The following is a 17097-nucleotide window of genomic DNA, read 5'->3' on the forward strand; positions in this document are numbered from 1 at the left end:
GTACTATTATCTATCTCATCAATACAATTGATACGTAAATAAAAAGAAGAGAAGATGTGTGATCTACAGCAACATGTGCATATATATATGCATGACTTTAAGGAGCAGATGCAAAGCCCAAGTTACCCATGAAAGTATGATCCTGAGGGCAACAACTTTCCACCGTCGAAAAGGAGGAGCTTTGTGATGCAAGCTTTTGAAGACCTTAGGATGAGAAAGACGATGACCCAATTGGTGCCATTTTCTCATGGGCAATCCCTGGCCAAAAACACTTCAAAAATAAGAGGCAAATTTCTAGCCCAATTCCTGTACCAAGTTCTGGACAAATGATTCCTAAGCTCTGAAATTACTTGATAGAGGCTGTATTGCAAATAAGAATATCACAGAAGTGAAATTAATTTAGTCCATCTAGTTTGTCCTTGACCAGACAAATTAAACAAAATCCACAAAATCAATTTGTCCATCCACATGAAACGTTAGTAAATCTCATGTTACATCAATGACAACAATAATTCTCTGTAGCACAAAGAAATCCACAATCTTATATATATAAGAACGTACATATCTATATTCATAGCCACAGAACCATCTATTGGTTACTTCCTTTATTCCTTATCTACTTCGCTAATAATTGACCTGTCATAGCCCACATTCTCCATCTCTTTCAAAACATTCACCAAATAACTCTTATGTCAGAATCAGATTATGCAACAGTTAGGGGACATTTCACCTACCCTCTCAAGAGGACATTGATCACAGCCACAGACTCAATTCTCATGCAATAACTCAAACAACGTGCCAATCTCTTATATCATATTATTCAGAGAAATCAAGTGTCATTCATAAGTCATTACATATCCAGCCAATCAGTCACCATGAACAAGTCTCTAACTACAACACAAAATCCAGGCAGTCATTACAATCGCAGTGATCAACTTCAAGACCAAAGCATTGTGATTCCCGCCAAACCCATCAATCTAGCTGATAGCTTCGAAAAGACAGAACACTCCTGGTACTACTAAACTCGCATCTTATTGACAAGAAGAAAACCAGTTTTATCATAGTAGTCAAATTTCAACTGCATTTCCTCATCAACTGCTTCTCATCCCTCTTACTCTTTCGTTTGATGGTTTCATGCAGGTTCATCACTTCTCATGTCCCAACGGACCTTACAATTCGAGTTCAAGAAATCACCTTCAATGTTCACAAGGTAACTACAGAGAAAGACAATTGTTCAATTTATATCACAGGCAGGTTCAACCACAGATTTTCGCTTGCAGACATGTCTGCAGACGAAAATGGATGAAATTTTGTTGTAAATTACCTAAAACAGCTCATCAAACCTTTGTTTACTAGAAAAAAAAAAAAAAAAAACAGACAGATAGTAATTTAATATCATACTTGTCTTAATAGGAGATGATGCTGTGCTGCATTCGAAAAGCACATAGTTACTTTTTTTCATAACAAGACACAGAGACTATTGATAGTCATATACAATTCTTGTTAACACGTTCAAATCTGAATCAGATATGAAACACCATGAGTCTTGCCTTGTGAATTTATTTTCTACAGTTTCTTGTCTTTCACATTGAACATATACAGAGCAGTCAGTTATTTCATGTTGTGTTTCTCTTTCTGTAAACAGTATCCTTTGGTAGCAAAATGTGGCTACATAGGTCAATTGGAATTTCAGCCTTCGATCTCAAATTTTGGCAATGACTTGAAGCTTGAAAACTTCCCAGGTGGACCAGAAACCTTTGAAATGATTCTAAAATTCTGTTATGGTCTCCCACTGGACTTAAACCCTAACAATATAGCTCCACTAAGATGCGGATCAGAATTTCTAGAAATGACTGAAGAACTTCAAGCTGGAAATCTGATTTCCAAGACTGAAGCTTTTCTGACATTGGTAGTCCTTTCTTCTTGGAAAGATACCATCACTGTACTTAAGTCCTGTGAAACTCTATCTCCATGGGCTGAGAATCTTCAAATTGTCAGAAGATGCTGCGACTCAATTGCATGGAAGGCTACTAGAGAAAAAACCAGTAGGGATGCCGACGGTCAAGAACAATGGTGGTTTTGTGAAGTGGCCACCTTTCGAATAGATCATTTCATGAGGGTCATATCGACAATAAAAGCAAAGAATACAAGGCCAGAGTTTATAGGTAAATGTATTATGCACTATGCAGAAAGATGGTTGCCAGGCATGGATGTGGAGTTTGAAGGACTAAGAGGATATGGAATTGGAAGAAATGACCTGCAGTTCAGTATCCTGAGTAACAGGAAAGAGGAAGGCGATTATGGACACAGCCAGGAGCAAAAAGCAATTATTGAAAGCCTCCTAAGCGTACTTCCTCCCCAAAATGAAGCTGTTCCATGTAAATTCTTATTGCAGATGTTAAAGATGGCAATGATGTACTCGGCATCGCCAGCTTTGATTTCAGAGCTTGAAAAGAGAGTAGGGATGATGTTAGAAGATGCCACAGTCAATGATTTGCTGATTCCAAGTTATAATATTGCAGACCAAGGGAAATTGGTGACGTGAGTACTCTATTCTATTTAGTCTTATCTTAGCAAGATAATTACTATAGAATTATCTTGCTGAAGATGTATGTATAAACAACCTCAAATATCCTTTTAATTTTCATAATGTCTAGTGCAGGTCTCCAGAAGAACGCACGATGCACGACGTTGATGTAGTTCAAAGGATTGTGGAATATTTCTTGATGCATGAGCATCAACAGCAAGAGAAGATTGGTAAAACCAATATCAGTAAGCTCTTGGACAGCTACCTGGCTGAGATTGCAGGAGACCCAAATCTCTCGATAACCAAGTTTCAAGTATTGGCTGAATTGCTGCCTGAAAATGCTCGAGCATGTGATGATGGTCTTTATAGGGCTATTGACACCTATCTGAAGGTTACTTACCTACTTGTTCCTATAGTTTTTACTTTATAGACATTTTAAAACCTTAAACTGAACCCTGTTTCAGACTCATCCTTCACTTCCCGAGCATGATCGAAGAAGGCTATGCAGGATAATGAACTGTGAGAAACTATCACTTGATGCATGCATGCATGCTGCACAAAATGATCGACTGCCTATGAAAACCATTGTCCAGGTAACATTTCTCAAATTTCCAGTCATGTCAGGCAAGAGGTTAATAACAAAGTTTATATTAACTCGTTCATGCTGAAAACTAGCTTAAAATGTTAAGGAATTAGTTATAAGATTAAGCCATCTAGGTCTTTTTGAAATGCACTTTTAAAATGCAGGGTTTTCAACTAGTTCTAACAAACATTTGACGTATCATTTGGTAACATGAAAAAGAATGCAACCCAAGAACCTCCACATACCGCAGACAAAGTTGTGGACACTATAAAATCAGTATCATAAATGAAACTGTTCAGATGAGCATCAAAAGAAAAAAAGAAAGAAAGAAATTTTTGCATACATACAGAAGAAAATTCAGGAGGAAGAAAGCTTGAAACAATGATAAGATTGAAATAAGTATCCCATATTTTTCTTTGATAGCTCAATATTTTATACATGCAAAATCCATTCCACAGACATCAACAAAACAAATATTAACTCATAAAAGAACAATGTTACATTGTAACTAGAATGCAATACAGAATAAATTTACAGAAACCCAAGAATCATCAACATTAAAGAGATTGCCTATGGCATCTAACAAGGTGTTGTTCGGTACTGCCACATAACTTGAAAACCAACTAGGTACTATCCCAATCACATGCTGTGAGAATTATTTGCATATACACATAATAAAAGCCTATTACCCGCCTTAGGCTTTTAGACAAGTTATACAGACATGAATTAGGTTAAGGGCAGGTTTCTGGTATAGCAATTGAAAGAAAGAACTTCAACCTCACCTATCCACCTAGAACCACCCTCTGAACAGTAGAACAATCTCTTCTACAATTGTTTATAAAAGTTAGGACAGTGATTCTAACCGCTTATAAAACCCAAATTAGACACTTATTGAAAGAAAAAAGCAACTGTTCTTATTAGTCATATTGTAGCAAACACCATCCAAAATTCCACAGTTAAACAACTCGCACAAGAAGTCAAATTAGAAACCTCAGTCTTGTATAAGCCTACAGAGCCGTATATGGAAATGTTTGAAGAAAAATTACTGGGATCATTTTTACCAAGGAAAGCAACGTAGATCATCTACTGTTGAAGAAATAGAAATACCTAAAAAACTATGTAAGGAAATTTTCAATAACAGAAATGGATTCCAAAAGAATGCATTCCTCTAAAAAAGGAAGTACTATGAATAATCTAGATTGAAGAAGCTCGTACACAGAGACAAAGACAATTAACTGAGAATCTGATGACGAATTTCAGTGCAAGCCACTATGTGGTCCATCAAAGTTTACATTTCTTACCAGATGATTAGACTATGAAACCTGTACAGGTTCTGTTCTCAGAGCAAGTAAAGATGAGGACAGCAATGCAAGAGAAGGAATCAGCACCAACTGGCAATAACTCTGAACAGGAAGGAAACCGCTCATCAACAGATGCAGAAATTAAGAATCTTAAAGCGGAACTTGAGAATGTGAAGATAAGGATGGCAGAGCTGCAAAGAGACTACTCAGAGCTGCAACAGGAGCATGAAAAGATGAACAACAAGCAAAAGATTGTGTCAAGTTGGAGTTCAGGATGGAGAAAAATCAAGAAATCTTTCCATACAAAATCTGAAGCCAACGATACTGGAGAAGAAAAACAAAGACCCAACTCAATTGGGGGCAGAATCAGCTCCAGACGAAGGTCATCCATGTCCTGAATTACTTTAACCCAAAAGTCTAAGACTCTCAAATTCAGAGGTTAGGAAACCCCGCACTCTAAATGCCAGTGTGAGATATAAGCCTTCAAGCAGGGTAACATCTGTATGAATACACTTGCAGAAAGCTAGACTTCTTTGTTTTTTTGGGTGGGGGGTGGGTCTGATATGGCAAACTACACATGACGTTCAAACTATCAATAGCCATTAGAGGCATAAACAAAAAACGGAGCAATTTTCTGTAGTTTCCCAATATGTAAGCCATTACATTACTCCACAATATTGCATGCTCCAAAGAGCATCTAGCTGACTACATCCTTTTCTACATGTGCAAGCCTACAAGCTTTCAGTAGTGGATCCCAAAAGAGTCAAAATGACCATATAATCAAAGGACAGGAAACTATATGCTAAACTCCTGGAGATGAGAACTTGAGCATTGCTACATTGATTGTCAGCCAAACAGATATTCTGTACTCTTCACAACAAATATTAACTCTCAATTGGACTATATCAATTTGTTCATCAAGCAATAACTTCCTCTCATATCAATATCTCTCACGTCATTACAATACTAATGGACAATAGCTCACGTTGCTAGAATCAAGTTCTAACCTCAACAGTTTAAACCTTTATAAGTACTGCTAGCATATGAACATGCAATCTCCGAGTAAAACAAAACCATGCCGAATCAAACAAGATTAACCATCAATAGTATTCGCTTTTATTAATCAAAAGCTAAATGCTCAAGCACTGTCCACACTTCACTGCCACAATTCATCAAACTACTAGTACTCAAGTTTTGATTCAAAAATAAAAAGGAACCCAAATTTACCATCAGCCAGAGCACCTAGCGAAACCTCATATTGCTCCATGGAAACTTCTCCTTGCCGTCGCCGAAAACCGGAGATCCCCTCTCATATCTCCCCCTCCTCACCTCCTCCTTCCCATCCAGCCAATGCTTCTTCCCCTCGCCTTCCTCGACGACGCTAGACTTGCTCGACTTCTTCCCCACCATCTGCTTCTTCTCCTGCTCAATAGCACCAATCGGATAGAGCGCCGAGTTCAGCGACAGCGGTGACTTCAGCGTGACGTAGGCCTTCTTGTAGTCGGGTTTCGCGATCAGCAGGCCGCCGCGCTTCTTCTTCTTGCCGTCCATGTTTAGGGTTCGGACCTTGTCGATCTCGAAGCCGTAGAGGGACTCGAGGACGCGCTTGATTTCGATCTTGGAGGCGGAGGGGATGGTTTTGAGGGCGAATTCTCTGATGTTGGTGAAGCTCGTGGGCATTAGGAGCTTGATGGGTAGGTTTGGGAAGTGGACTACTCTGCTCCCCAATCTGCTTCCCATGGCGTCTTTGCTTCTCTTCTCTGAGATTTTGGGTTTTGAGGGAGAGTGAAGGGGTTTTGCAACTCTGAGAAATGCTGGTATGTCCGGGTTGTGGGTTTTTGGACCTTTTGCAAACTAAACCCTCCACAACTTTTATTTTTCGAAATTTCGAGTTTGCCCTGTGATTTTAACCAAAACTATGTTAAGTCGGGTAGACGAACATTAATGTATCAATATATTAATTAGAGTTCCAATCCAACCTCTTGATCATGTAGTCCTTGGACAACCTGTAGCTAAAAGGGGTCTCTCAAGTTTATGCTCCAGAGTTTCTCTATCAAACTGCACGTTCATGTTTGGCATCTAGTAAATGCCAATCAAGATGACAATCTCAAACTTTATTTTGGTGTAGTGAGATGCAAAGCATAAGCTCAAATCAGATTTTTTTCTTCCTGTCAACAAGTTTCTATTAAAAAAATGTGGATGTTATATTGACAATAGAAATAGATGTTGCAGTAATCATGACTGTCCAGGACTAGGTTAAGAAGAAACAACCCTCCAATGATGGTTATCATTCGTACAAGAGCTCATGTATTGATTGTTCACTCTTACAACAATTGAAGATTACAATGATCTTCATATAATGGTTCTGACAAAGATCGAAGAGGTCTCTGATCAAATTAGAACCTCATTCAAAAGTTTTTGGCAGCTACATACAACTTGATATTGAATTCCTTACCTAAAGCGTAAAATCTTGGATTCTCTGATAACTCTATCATCTAGGCAGCTACAAGTTCCGATATGTCCAACTAATGAAAATTCTTTGTGATCAGGGCCAAAATAAGAAGTCCCTGATGTCACAATGGTTAGGATTTTAAGATTCTTTCTTTTTAACTCGGTAAGGATATTTCTGGTATATCGAAATGCTGCTAACCACGAGGGGAAGAGATGCCAGACAATACAATGAAGGTGGTTTCCCTTCAAAAATGAACTGCAGCAAAGCCGTAACAAGAAGCGCAGAAACAATAACAAACCCCTGCAACCATGTTAGATAAAACTTCTGCAGTAAGTACCTTAAAAACTAAATTGGCCTTTCAATAATGAAACTGCATACAGAACTTCTGAAAAGATAGAAAGGAGTCATATTTTCAGCCATTCCAACCAAAATGACTGATCCCAAATAGCAGGTGTATGCATAGAACAGTTTACCAACCATTTGGCATTCTTTTCAAATTTTTAAGGTACAATAAATGAAGATATTAGCATGAATCTTAAACCGAAGAGATCAGATTCTGCTTCCTTTACATGTTCCACATTTATGTAACCTAGCCATTATATCTGAAGTTGTTATGTTGATTCAAGTGGCCAAGGGTAGCAAATAGTAAAGTAATAAAGTATTTCAGGGTTTCTACTCAAAATGTCTATCTGCAAGAAAATACTTAAGCTAATAGTGTGTTTGGGATCATCTGATCACTAATGTTGTTATTCTTATATAATGTTAAAGTTGCCTTTGTAATTCATGCTAAAAACAAAAAGAAAAAAGAAAAACTTGCCTTTCTAACCCCGCCAGCATGGGTTGTGACTAGGCCAACAAGAATTCCACCCAAGGCATTGGACATGACTGGGATCTGAAAAATGGCGAAAACACAAAGAGCCACATTATAAAGCATGTAACATCACAGTCTTTGCAAGTACAAAATATAAAGAGCATCACTCTTCTATAAAAGGAATGCATAGTTTTTCACTCTTCATCAATATTGCACATTTTCTCTACTTTTTCCTTTTTTTGTTTTCTTCGTAAACTGGGGTGTTTCAAAGACAACAGAAAAGCAAACCCCAGTCCCAGTGCAACCTGAGATTACATCAGATATATGCCAATATTTTGTTAATGTGTGAAAATTGTCACCCACAGATATAATCATATAACAAGAAGAAAAAGTAGCGCCTTCAAGAGCAGAGCAAACCAATGGGACTGTATTTAGCATGCTCATGTGATATAGAATATAAAGAAAGAAAATCCTAGAATTCTGGAACCAACAGATGCTGTCCTAATGGACATATATATGGTAAGACAGACCAGAAAGGGTTGTCCAAAACATTTTCCTTCAAAAGGAACCGATTAGCTGAGCATAAACACTAATATCTTCCATATTAACTAACTGTCTTCCAAACTAAACCAATGATTGTGGTGGTTCTGAGTATGCCAACAAATTAAACTCCACAGGAATGAAGCCAATATACAAAAAATAGAGGGAAACATGAAATTTCAATATGATCATTACCCAAGTCAGTAGAGTCCATCCATAGAAAAGTCCATGTTTTCTGATAGCTTCTCCATCGGGAGACTTAGCAGTACTCACCAACATGCACAAACTTCCAACAATAGACATCTCTACAGTCATCAAGTACGACGAGTGCTTCTTAACCTATAACACAAAAGGAGACAACTATGATCAACACAAGAGTAAGAACTTCGACAACACCATGAAATAGTTCCTTCAAAGCACGGAAACAGAACCGTTTCGCTAACCTGGGAAGCCCATTGACACAGAGAGGACGCCAAACCCGAAAGCACAGAAGCAACCAACACAGGAATAATCCCATGAAACAATATCTCGTCAGGATTGCCACCACTAGACCTTTTGCTCGACCCTTCCCCAAAACTTAAAAGAACAGCTGCAATAATCAACAAGAAAAGCGCCCCGACTTGTTGAATCGATTGCTTCTGCCTACATTTCAACACATTTCACCCCAAAATCAATCCAACAGGAACACTCAAAACTCCGAAAATTTAACCACAATTAGCTAACCCAGTAACTCCCATTCACCTCAATATCAAATAAGTACAGATAGCAGTGAAAATGATCTTAGTCTGGTTGAGCATTGAGAAGGTTAGAGAATCGAGATTCTTGTACGAAATCTGAAGCAAACTATTCTGCAGTGCATAAATGGCAGCGGGAAGCCCAGAAGCGGTCAACGCACCAACCAAAGTCCACTCTTTGTAGACCTTCTTCAAGCTCCCGTCTCTGGCCATGAAAATTAGGGCACAAATGACCTTGGCTATCTCACACGTCAGAACAGACGACGTTACGATCACTTCTCTTCTGCAATTGTGAATCACATACAACAGGAATCAGAGGGATGCAATCTCAGAGAGGATTGGTGAATTTAGGGGAGAGGGTTTTAGGGATCGGAGTAGTACCTGATGAAGCGCTTGGAGATGAGAGGCTGAGCGCCGTATTGGAGAGCCAGAAGAAGGGAGTAGAGGAAGACCTTGGCGTTCATTTGGTCCGAGGTCGGCGGCGGACGTTTTGGATTGGCGGCGGTCGCCATTTCCGGCGACCTTCAGAGACCGTCTGGGAATTTTGGGTTGCTCTTCTTCTCGGTTTACTTTAGCAGCCTCTCTCTGTGACGGTTATCTCCCCTCCCTAAATAGTTGGGCACTGATTTGTCGGGTGTGTAGGAAATGACCCAAAGTTTGAAATATTTTTATTTATTTTTTAACCCAAAATGAGGGGAAAAAAAATTCACTGTCCTATATTTTAGGCATTTATGATTTTCAACCAAAATGAAATGTCCTTTTGGTCATTACTTGTAACTACAGATGTTAATCATGTTATGTATGAGATAATAACACTACTTCTAGTGGTTCTTGCCTTGTTGGGTATGCTCCCCAACCTAGGTTCGAACCTCGAAGCTGTCAAAGTGGCTAGGCACTGTGCTGCAATGCACAGTTGGAGCATTTCACATGCGCAGAAGGGGTTTATCTTGGGCCTAGGAAGCCTTTGAGTTCCTCTTGACAAAGTTAAAAAAAAAAAAAAACACTACTTCTACCTTTTATTATTCGTTATTTAATTTTTTGGTTTGTTCTCCCATTGCTTGGTCAGTTAGTCTAAGACATGCTCCAAATCGTGAAGTTTATGTATTACGCTGCTTCGGTCTCTATTAATGATAATATCTCTTAATCTCAAAAAAAAAAAAAAAAAAAAAATTAGAAAAAAAATTCCCCTCCAAATTTCGAGTCACTGGTTGCATGCGTAAAACCACTAACATCTTCTTCCTTCCGAATTCTCAGCTCTACAGAATCCAGTCCTCCCGGCTCCCACTCAACACTATCCTAAGGGCGTTGCTCTGTTTCTATGTTAAACCACCACCGCAATGCCCTCAGACACTTCCACCCGCCGCCGCTATTCTCAATCTCCTCCCTCTCTCTTTCCACCACCACCACCACAAAACCAACCCCAACTCACCCTCACTCCAATCTCCTCACACTCACCTCCAACGCCCAAACCCTCCACCAAACCAAGCAGCTCCACGCTCTCTCTCTCCTCCACGCCCTACTCCCCCACAGCGTCTCCCTCTGCGCCTCCCTCATGCTCACCTACGCCACCTTCGACTCCCCCGACGCCTCTCGCCGCCTCTTTAATCAAACCGTTAAGTATTGCCGCACCGCTTTCTTGTGGAACACGCTCATAAGAGCCTGCTCCATTGCTCAGGTGGACGATCGGTTTCGGACTTACAATCAAATGGTTCGGAGCGGCGTGCAGCTCGATGATCACAGCTTTCCTTTTGTCATCAAGGCCTGTTCGGACTCTGTGGAGGTGAAGAAGGGGATGGAGGTTCATGGGGTGGTGGTTAAACTAGGGTTTGATTCGGATGTTTACGTGGGGAACACGCTTCTTTCGTTTTATGGTAATTGTGGGAAACTAAGGGATGCACGGAAGGTGTTTGATGAAATGATTGAGAGAGATGCTGTGTCGTGGAATACGATTATTGGGGTGTTTTCGGTGAATGCGGTTTATGTTGAGGCACTGCATTGTTATAGGGAGATGAATTTGGGAATTGGGTGTAGGCCGAATGTTGTGAGTGTTATTAGTGCATTGCCGGTTTGCGCAGAGCTTGCGGATGAGCTGATGGCGGTTCAGATACATTGCTATGTTGTGAAGTCTGGTTTGGGTACGCAGGTGACTATTGGGAATGCATTGGTTGATGTGTATGGGAAGTGTTGGAATGTGAAGGGGTCGAAACAGGTTTTTGATGAGATGAGTCAGCGGAATGAGGTTTCTTGGAATGCAGCTATTACTAGTCTTTCTTATGTGGGGAATAACATGGAAGCATTGGATACATTTAGGTTGATGATTGATGAAGGGGTTAAACCAAACTCTGTCACCATTTCCAGCATGTTACCAGTTTTGGTTGAACTAGAATTATTTGGGTTTGGTAAAGAACTCCATGGTTTCTGTATAAGAATGGGTATTGAATCAGACGTTTTTATTGCCAACTCATTAATTGATATGTATGCAAAATCAGGCCATTCACATGAGGCGTCCAATGTGTTCCGAGAGATGGATGAAAGGAATATTGTTTCTTGGAATGCCATGATTGCTAATTTTGCTCAAAACAGGCTTGAGTTGGAAGCAATTGGACTTGTGAGACGAATGCAAGCTCATGGTGAAGTTCCCAATTCTGTCACCATCACAAATCTTCTTCCAGCTTGTGCACGGCTGGGTTCCCTTTGCCTTGGGAAAGAAATTCATGCAAGGACAATTCGCATGGGATCTGCCTCTGATTTGTTTGTCTCTAATGCTCTCACAGACATGTACGCAAAATGTGGCTGGCTAGATGTTGCTCGAAATATCTTTAACATATCCCTTAGGGACGAGGTGTCCTACAACACACTGATAATAGGTTATTCTCAGACCACAGATTGCTCTGAATCTCTAAGTTTGTTTTCTGAAATGAAGCTGGTGGGCATGATGCATGACATTGTATCATTTGTGGGAGTTATATCAGCTTGCGCAAATCTAACTGCAGTCAAGCAAGGCAAAGAGATTCATGGATCTGTAATAAGAAAGCTTTTTGACTCTCATCTCTTTGTTGCAAACTCACTTTTGGATTTCTATACCAAATCTGGCCGAATTGATCTTGCTACTAAGGTCTTTGACCGCATTTCCAACAAGGATGTAGCCTCTTGGAATACTATGATTTTGGGATACGGAATGCTAGGTGAGCTGGACACTGCAATCAGTTTCTTTGAAGCAATGAGGGAAGATGGTGTAGAATATGATTCAGTTTCATACATTGCAGTTTTGTCATCTTGTAGTCATGGGGGGTTAGTTGAGAAGGGCAAAAGATACTTTGAGGCGATGCTGGCACGAAATATTGAGCCTACACAGAAGCACTATGCGTGCATGGTTGATCTCCTTGGCCGGGCTGGCCTCATGGAAGAAGCAGTAGAACTTATTAAAGGCATGCCAATTGTACCAGATGCCAACATTTGGGGTTCTTTACTTGGGGCATGTCGAATCCATGGGAACATAGAGTTGGCGAGTTGGGCAGCGGAGTATCTATTTAAGCTAAAACCTGACCATTGTGGGTACTATATACTGCTTTCTAACATGTATGCAGAAGCAGGTAGATGGGAAGATGTAAAGAGGGTGAGGGAAATGATGAAATCAAGGGGATTGAAGAAAAATCCTGCCTACAGTTGGGTTCAGATTCGAGGCGAGGTGCATGCTTTTGGAGTTGGAGAGAGACTGGAGAGACTGAGTTCAGATTGCTGGCTGGTAGAGTCCTAATACATTTGATACTGGAATTAAGATTTGCGAGATACTGTTGAGATTTTGAGAAGATCAATTTGGAACATTCAAAAAAAAGGAGTTGAATTCTTCTAATGGCTATCAGTGAAGTCGAATGGCTACAGGTTTCATCAGCCTTTACTCTGAAGTTTGTTTGTATATTTTCTCTCTCTTATTTCAGTGTGTTTAATTAGATAAAATGGAACAGTACTGATGTGGGCACTTAATTTTTAGTGCATGGTACTATGATAGTCCTCACGACAGAAACAAAGAATCATATTCCCTGAATAAAGGAAGATTAGAAATATAGTACATCTGTCCTTTTCTGCTCTGTATATGATGCTGATGAGAAGCCTGCCATTTCTGCAAATGCAACTAGGGTTGTTTATGTGTTGTGCTTGTACGTAAAAGTTATACACTTATACCTCTATTCTATAGTTGTAGATGTTAGACCAGAAAGCTTATTGCTGCTTTATTTTACATGTCCTTGGTTTACTGTGATTCATTTCATGAATGATCTCACACGGACTAGAGGGCCATTTTGGTTAGTAGTTTCTCACTTAAGGGCCAGCTTGCACTATCAGAAGTAATGGGATTAAAAGCTCTTTACCTCCTTGACAGGACATAGTGTCCTGGAAAGGAGGTAAAGATGGCTCATGGTGTGTCTTGCTGCACAGGATTAGTAGTCTAGTTTATTGAAGAACCATTCAGCTGCTGAGGGTCATGATTATTTCCAATCTGAGTCTCTACTTGAAAGACATTTCTTATCATGTAATTTTATCTGTTATTGCCAAGGATCCTCACACTCATAGAGAAAAAAAGATTGCATATGCTCCGAGTCAAGTTCTGGTGGTATACTAGGTAATGCTTTAGGAACTGAAGATACAGAAGCTGTTTGTCTTTCGAGGAATTCCAGTAAAATATAAATGAATTATATTCCTCGATGTGTCAGAATTGGACAGTAATAGAATGCTCACCAGAGAAAAATTTGTGGGATGTTAGCACTTAGCAGTGATGTATGTCCTCCAATAGAGTAGATTGTTATTTGCAAGGAAAAGCATGACGATCGTAAGAATTTAGTCTTGATGATTCAAGTTCAGGGAAACTAAATACTCACAGCCAGGTTGCAGGGCCTAATATCTTGCCCTATATTGCTTTCCACAAATATTACGGGACTGGCTTACATAATGAGTAAACCTCTTTCCTGGTTTATTATACTGTTTTGGGGTTGTGTGGATTAATCTCAGTTCTATGTAATTCTATATTCTTGTATAATGTTAGCTCTTCAGTATGAGTTTAAGTGGGCACCTTCTCTTCAAAACATTGTTCTTTCTTTCTTTTTGTTGCCTATTTGGTGGCATCTGAAGTTTTTTATGATTCAAATAACTGACTACTTCTGTCTGTCTTATGAGAGACATAAAAGTCATACACTTTCACTATTGGTTCTTTGTGTCACAACTTATTACTTCATTTTAAAGTTTCATGAAGTGCAGATTCACAATAGTTTTCTTTCTGCCTTAAGATGACCTTATTGCATTAGAGTATTAGTTTTTGACTACTCATTTTATTTCCTCACAGATGGTTAATTGAGCACCCATAAGCAGGTTCAAGGCTTCGTCTCCAAGGTGGCTAATGCAATAGGTTTGGGAGACTAGCACTGCATTTCATGTCATCATGTGAAGTAAGCATGTATAGTATAAAACTATGAACTTTATTTCAGATCGTCAAATGTTGCATGCCATCTTCTCTTCTTTACAGATGGGGTTGCCATATTTTTCTTTTAGTTTCATCTTCCTGCTGCAGGACATCCAAGCTTCTTAGCACAATGCAGTTGGAGCCAATTCATCAGCTAACTAGATAGTGGCAATTGTGATGTTCTCATGGTAATTCATTTAATGTTGTTTTATTATGTTATTTATTTATTTATTTTAGAAGGCCTTTTTAAATGAGGGATGAACCTAAGAACATAAGATGAAATGATATCTTACAATAATCGGTAAATTAATTTAGTGATAGAAAAGAGACATTAATTTGCTGGTATGCGATATGTTATGTCATTAAAAAAATTAATAAATGACAATAATTATAGTAAAATCCAATTAATAATTATTATACGGGCAAGAATACACAATAATCCGTCGAATTTGTAAAAAAAGTTATGACTGAATCACGATTCTTTTATTTTTAGAGTAAAAGAAGAGTAAGAATGACACAGTTGTCGCTCGTATTTTCCAATGGCCCCAACACTTGGCGCCCAAATGAAGAATTTCCCGCCCTATTCGTCTGCATGCTTGTTTGACAACCAATATAAATAGTGGCAATTAGGGACAGAGAGAGAGTCCGTCCTGTCATTAGGAAAGAAATGGGAATTATGAAAAGTGGGATCTGCAGCAGCTGATGCAGCCGCCCTCTTGGCACCAAAGGTGCCAAGAGGACCAAACCACTCCTCTTCCTCAGGTATTTTATTCTCTCAGTTCCCTATCTGATTGCTGCATCTGCAAGATTGTGATGGTAATTTCTAATTTAAAATTTTTCTTTTTATTGGCTTGGTGGCTTAGATCTGATTGGTCTTTTAAGTGAAATATAAATTTACGATCATACCATGATGTTTTGTTTTAGGTTTTGATAGATTTCTTTGTACTATAACTTTGCCATTATTGATTATGGTTAACGTGTTAGCTTTTGACTGCTGTTTTACTGAAAAAAATGAACTTTATAATCCCTTTTAGTCTTATAAATTTGTGATATGAATTTAAGATTTCATTGCCATTTTGTTGTATAATAAATGAGAGCAGCTATTGTCCTTTACAGTTTATGGTTTTGCACGAGTGGGAATAACATTGTCCTTGTGAATTTGTGGTTATGGTATTCCTAGTTGACTCCTCATTTGGTGAATTATGAATTTATTACAATGAATTTAGCCAAAGACATAGACTTTTCATTTTCTCTATCAGGATCCTTAGTAACAAATTATTCACTACTTGCTTTGTCATGAATTTTGGGTTGAAATTCCGTTTGTCTATCATATGATCCAGTTTAAGAAGAAATTTTGAGGAGCAAATCCTGGATCCTCCTCCACTGTCTTAGAACAATGCTGTCTATGCGTGGTTTTGTTTTTCCTTGGTTATAAAATATTTTGCCTAACTTTCCGGAGATTTGATGATAGGATATTCATCGTGAAGGAGAATCCCAAAAGGCAGCAGCAGCAGAAGCAGCCAATCTCTTGGAGACCACAGGCCCAGTGGGATCAAACCAAGTGGTACTTTGAAGATTTGTTTAGAACTTAGAGAGGAAGAGAATGAACTGAAAATAGCTGGATTATCAATTGTTGAAGCTGAGGAAAATGAGGATGCAAAGTTTGCAAGACTATTGAAAGAAGAACACTGGAAGTCAATGAAAAAAAAAAAAGAAGTCGGGTTCGTTATGCTTCATTATCGGTATCTCCACATCTCAGAATCAAGGAGTTCGTCTTCTTGCTATCTGGGCGCTTTCAAACTCAACCATCCCGAGGCATTGGTGTTTATCAACAACTGCAATGTAATCAATCTCAAGGGCTGTGATGGAGAAATGCAGAGATGCCGATGATTGCATCTCAACTACTGATGCTGCTGAATCAGCCGCATCACTTGACGAGAAGGTGAAGAATGATTTGCCACTTCCAGGGCAAGTAGATTTCATTAATGGAGGGCATCCCCAACATTTTTGTTTATGTAATGAATAGATTCAACACCAGCACTTGCATTGAGTTCAGTATAAAATGATTGTGGCATTCTTATCGAGGTAGGGTATTTGAACTTGGACCTCTACCACCATTCTATTGGAGAGTAACGCCTTACAGTGGTAAAGCATTTCTCTCCAATAGAATGCTAGTAGCGGTCAAGTGTTTCCCACTTCGAAATTCACAAGTGTTTGTATACATTTCCATACCTTTAGTTAATCTATAAACCAAATTAAGGCTTCAATATTGAAATATATTTTAGATTTGGAAAATCTTATTATGTTATATCTTGAATGCAATACTCCTCAGATTAGCGCTCAATTGATGCAATGCCTTGGAACACCATATAAAAGGTTAAATCTTTAATACTTGTTGATTCTCGACATTGCTTGTAGCTTCTAATTATGGGGCCAAATTTTAATTTCTTGTCGACTCTTGTCAAATTAGTGCCCAATTGATGCAGTGTCTTGGGACACAAAATCTTTAATTCTCGAAATTGACTGAAGCCACCAATTTCGCAAACAAACTTAAATTCTTGGCGATTCTTTTGCTGTTTTGCAACATTAGCCAAGATTACTATGTCCATTTTAATCTCTTGAATTGATACAAGTACAAGTCTAAGAGACTAAACAAACACTGGTCGTTTGGGCTCGGATTTTTAGGTCTAGGAAGCC

General features: G+C 39.0%; 4 protein-coding genes across 9 annotated transcripts; 2 read left to right on the forward strand and 2 right to left on the reverse strand.

Moving 5' to 3' along the window:
- The first annotated feature begins 569 nt into the window (after nt 1–569).
- Nucleotides 570–5117, forward strand: LOC133724213 (BTB/POZ domain-containing protein DOT3). 3 transcript variants are annotated; one of them, XM_062150926.1, is made up of 6 exons: nt 570–1012; nt 1141–1210; nt 1646–2541; nt 2663–2918; nt 2992–3120; nt 4423–5117. In XM_062150926.1, exons 1-6 carry the CDS (start codon nt 876–878, stop codon nt 4807–4809), a joined length of 1875 nt encoding a protein of 624 aa, XP_062006910.1. In that variant the 5' UTR covers nt 570–875; the 3' UTR covers nt 4810–5117. The 3 variants fall into 3 exon arrangements, with proteins under 3 accessions (XP_062006910.1, XP_062006913.1, XP_062006918.1); XM_062150929.1 differs by having other exon boundaries at nt 574–1012; nt 4441–5117; XM_062150934.1 differs by having other exon boundaries at nt 977–1012; nt 1743–2541.
- On the reverse strand, nt 4268–6270 carry LOC133724230 (uncharacterized). The gene is made up of 2 exons (XM_062150939.1): nt 5639–6270; nt 4268–4623 (listed from the first exon to the last, which is right to left on the reverse strand). The coding sequence occupies exon 1, from the start codon at nt 6149–6151 to the stop codon at nt 5654–5656; it is 498 nt and encodes a 165-aa protein (XP_062006923.1). The 5' UTR covers nt 6152–6270; the 3' UTR covers nt 4268–4623; nt 5639–5653.
- Nucleotides 6271–6667: 397 nt separating this feature from the next.
- LOC133724240 (UDP-N-acetylglucosamine transporter ROCK1) lies at nt 6668–9568 on the reverse strand. The gene is made up of 6 exons (XM_062150943.1): nt 9330–9568; nt 8956–9231; nt 8658–8856; nt 8410–8553; nt 7681–7755; nt 6668–7163 (listed from the first exon to the last, which is right to left on the reverse strand). Exons 1-6 carry the CDS (start codon nt 9458–9460, stop codon nt 7002–7004), a joined length of 987 nt encoding a protein of 328 aa, XP_062006927.1. The 5' UTR covers nt 9461–9568; the 3' UTR covers nt 6668–7001.
- Nucleotides 9569–10160: 592 nt separating this feature from the next.
- LOC133724243 (putative pentatricopeptide repeat-containing protein At1g69350, mitochondrial) lies at nt 10161–16669 on the forward strand. Of its 4 annotated transcripts, XM_062150954.1 has the most exons (5): nt 10161–12830; nt 14284–14386; nt 14509–14588; nt 14894–15162; nt 15872–16669. In XM_062150954.1, exon 1 carries the CDS (start codon nt 10267–10269, stop codon nt 12703–12705), a length of 2439 nt encoding a protein of 812 aa, XP_062006938.1. In that variant the 5' UTR covers nt 10161–10266; the 3' UTR covers nt 12706–12830; nt 14284–14386; nt 14509–14588; nt 14894–15162; nt 15872–16669. The 4 variants fall into 4 exon arrangements, with proteins under 4 accessions (XP_062006938.1, XP_062006932.1, XP_062006935.1 ...); XM_062150948.1 differs by having other exon boundaries at nt 14284–14588; XM_062150951.1 differs by having other exon boundaries at nt 14509–15162.
- Nucleotides 16670–17097: the final 428 nt, after the last annotated feature.

The sequence above is a fragment of the Rosa rugosa genome, chromosome 1 (assembly GCF_958449725.1).
Source record: "Rosa rugosa chromosome 1, drRosRugo1.1, whole genome shotgun sequence".
In the NCBI taxonomy this organism is placed as follows: Eukaryota; Viridiplantae; Streptophyta; class Magnoliopsida; order Rosales; family Rosaceae; genus Rosa; species Rosa rugosa.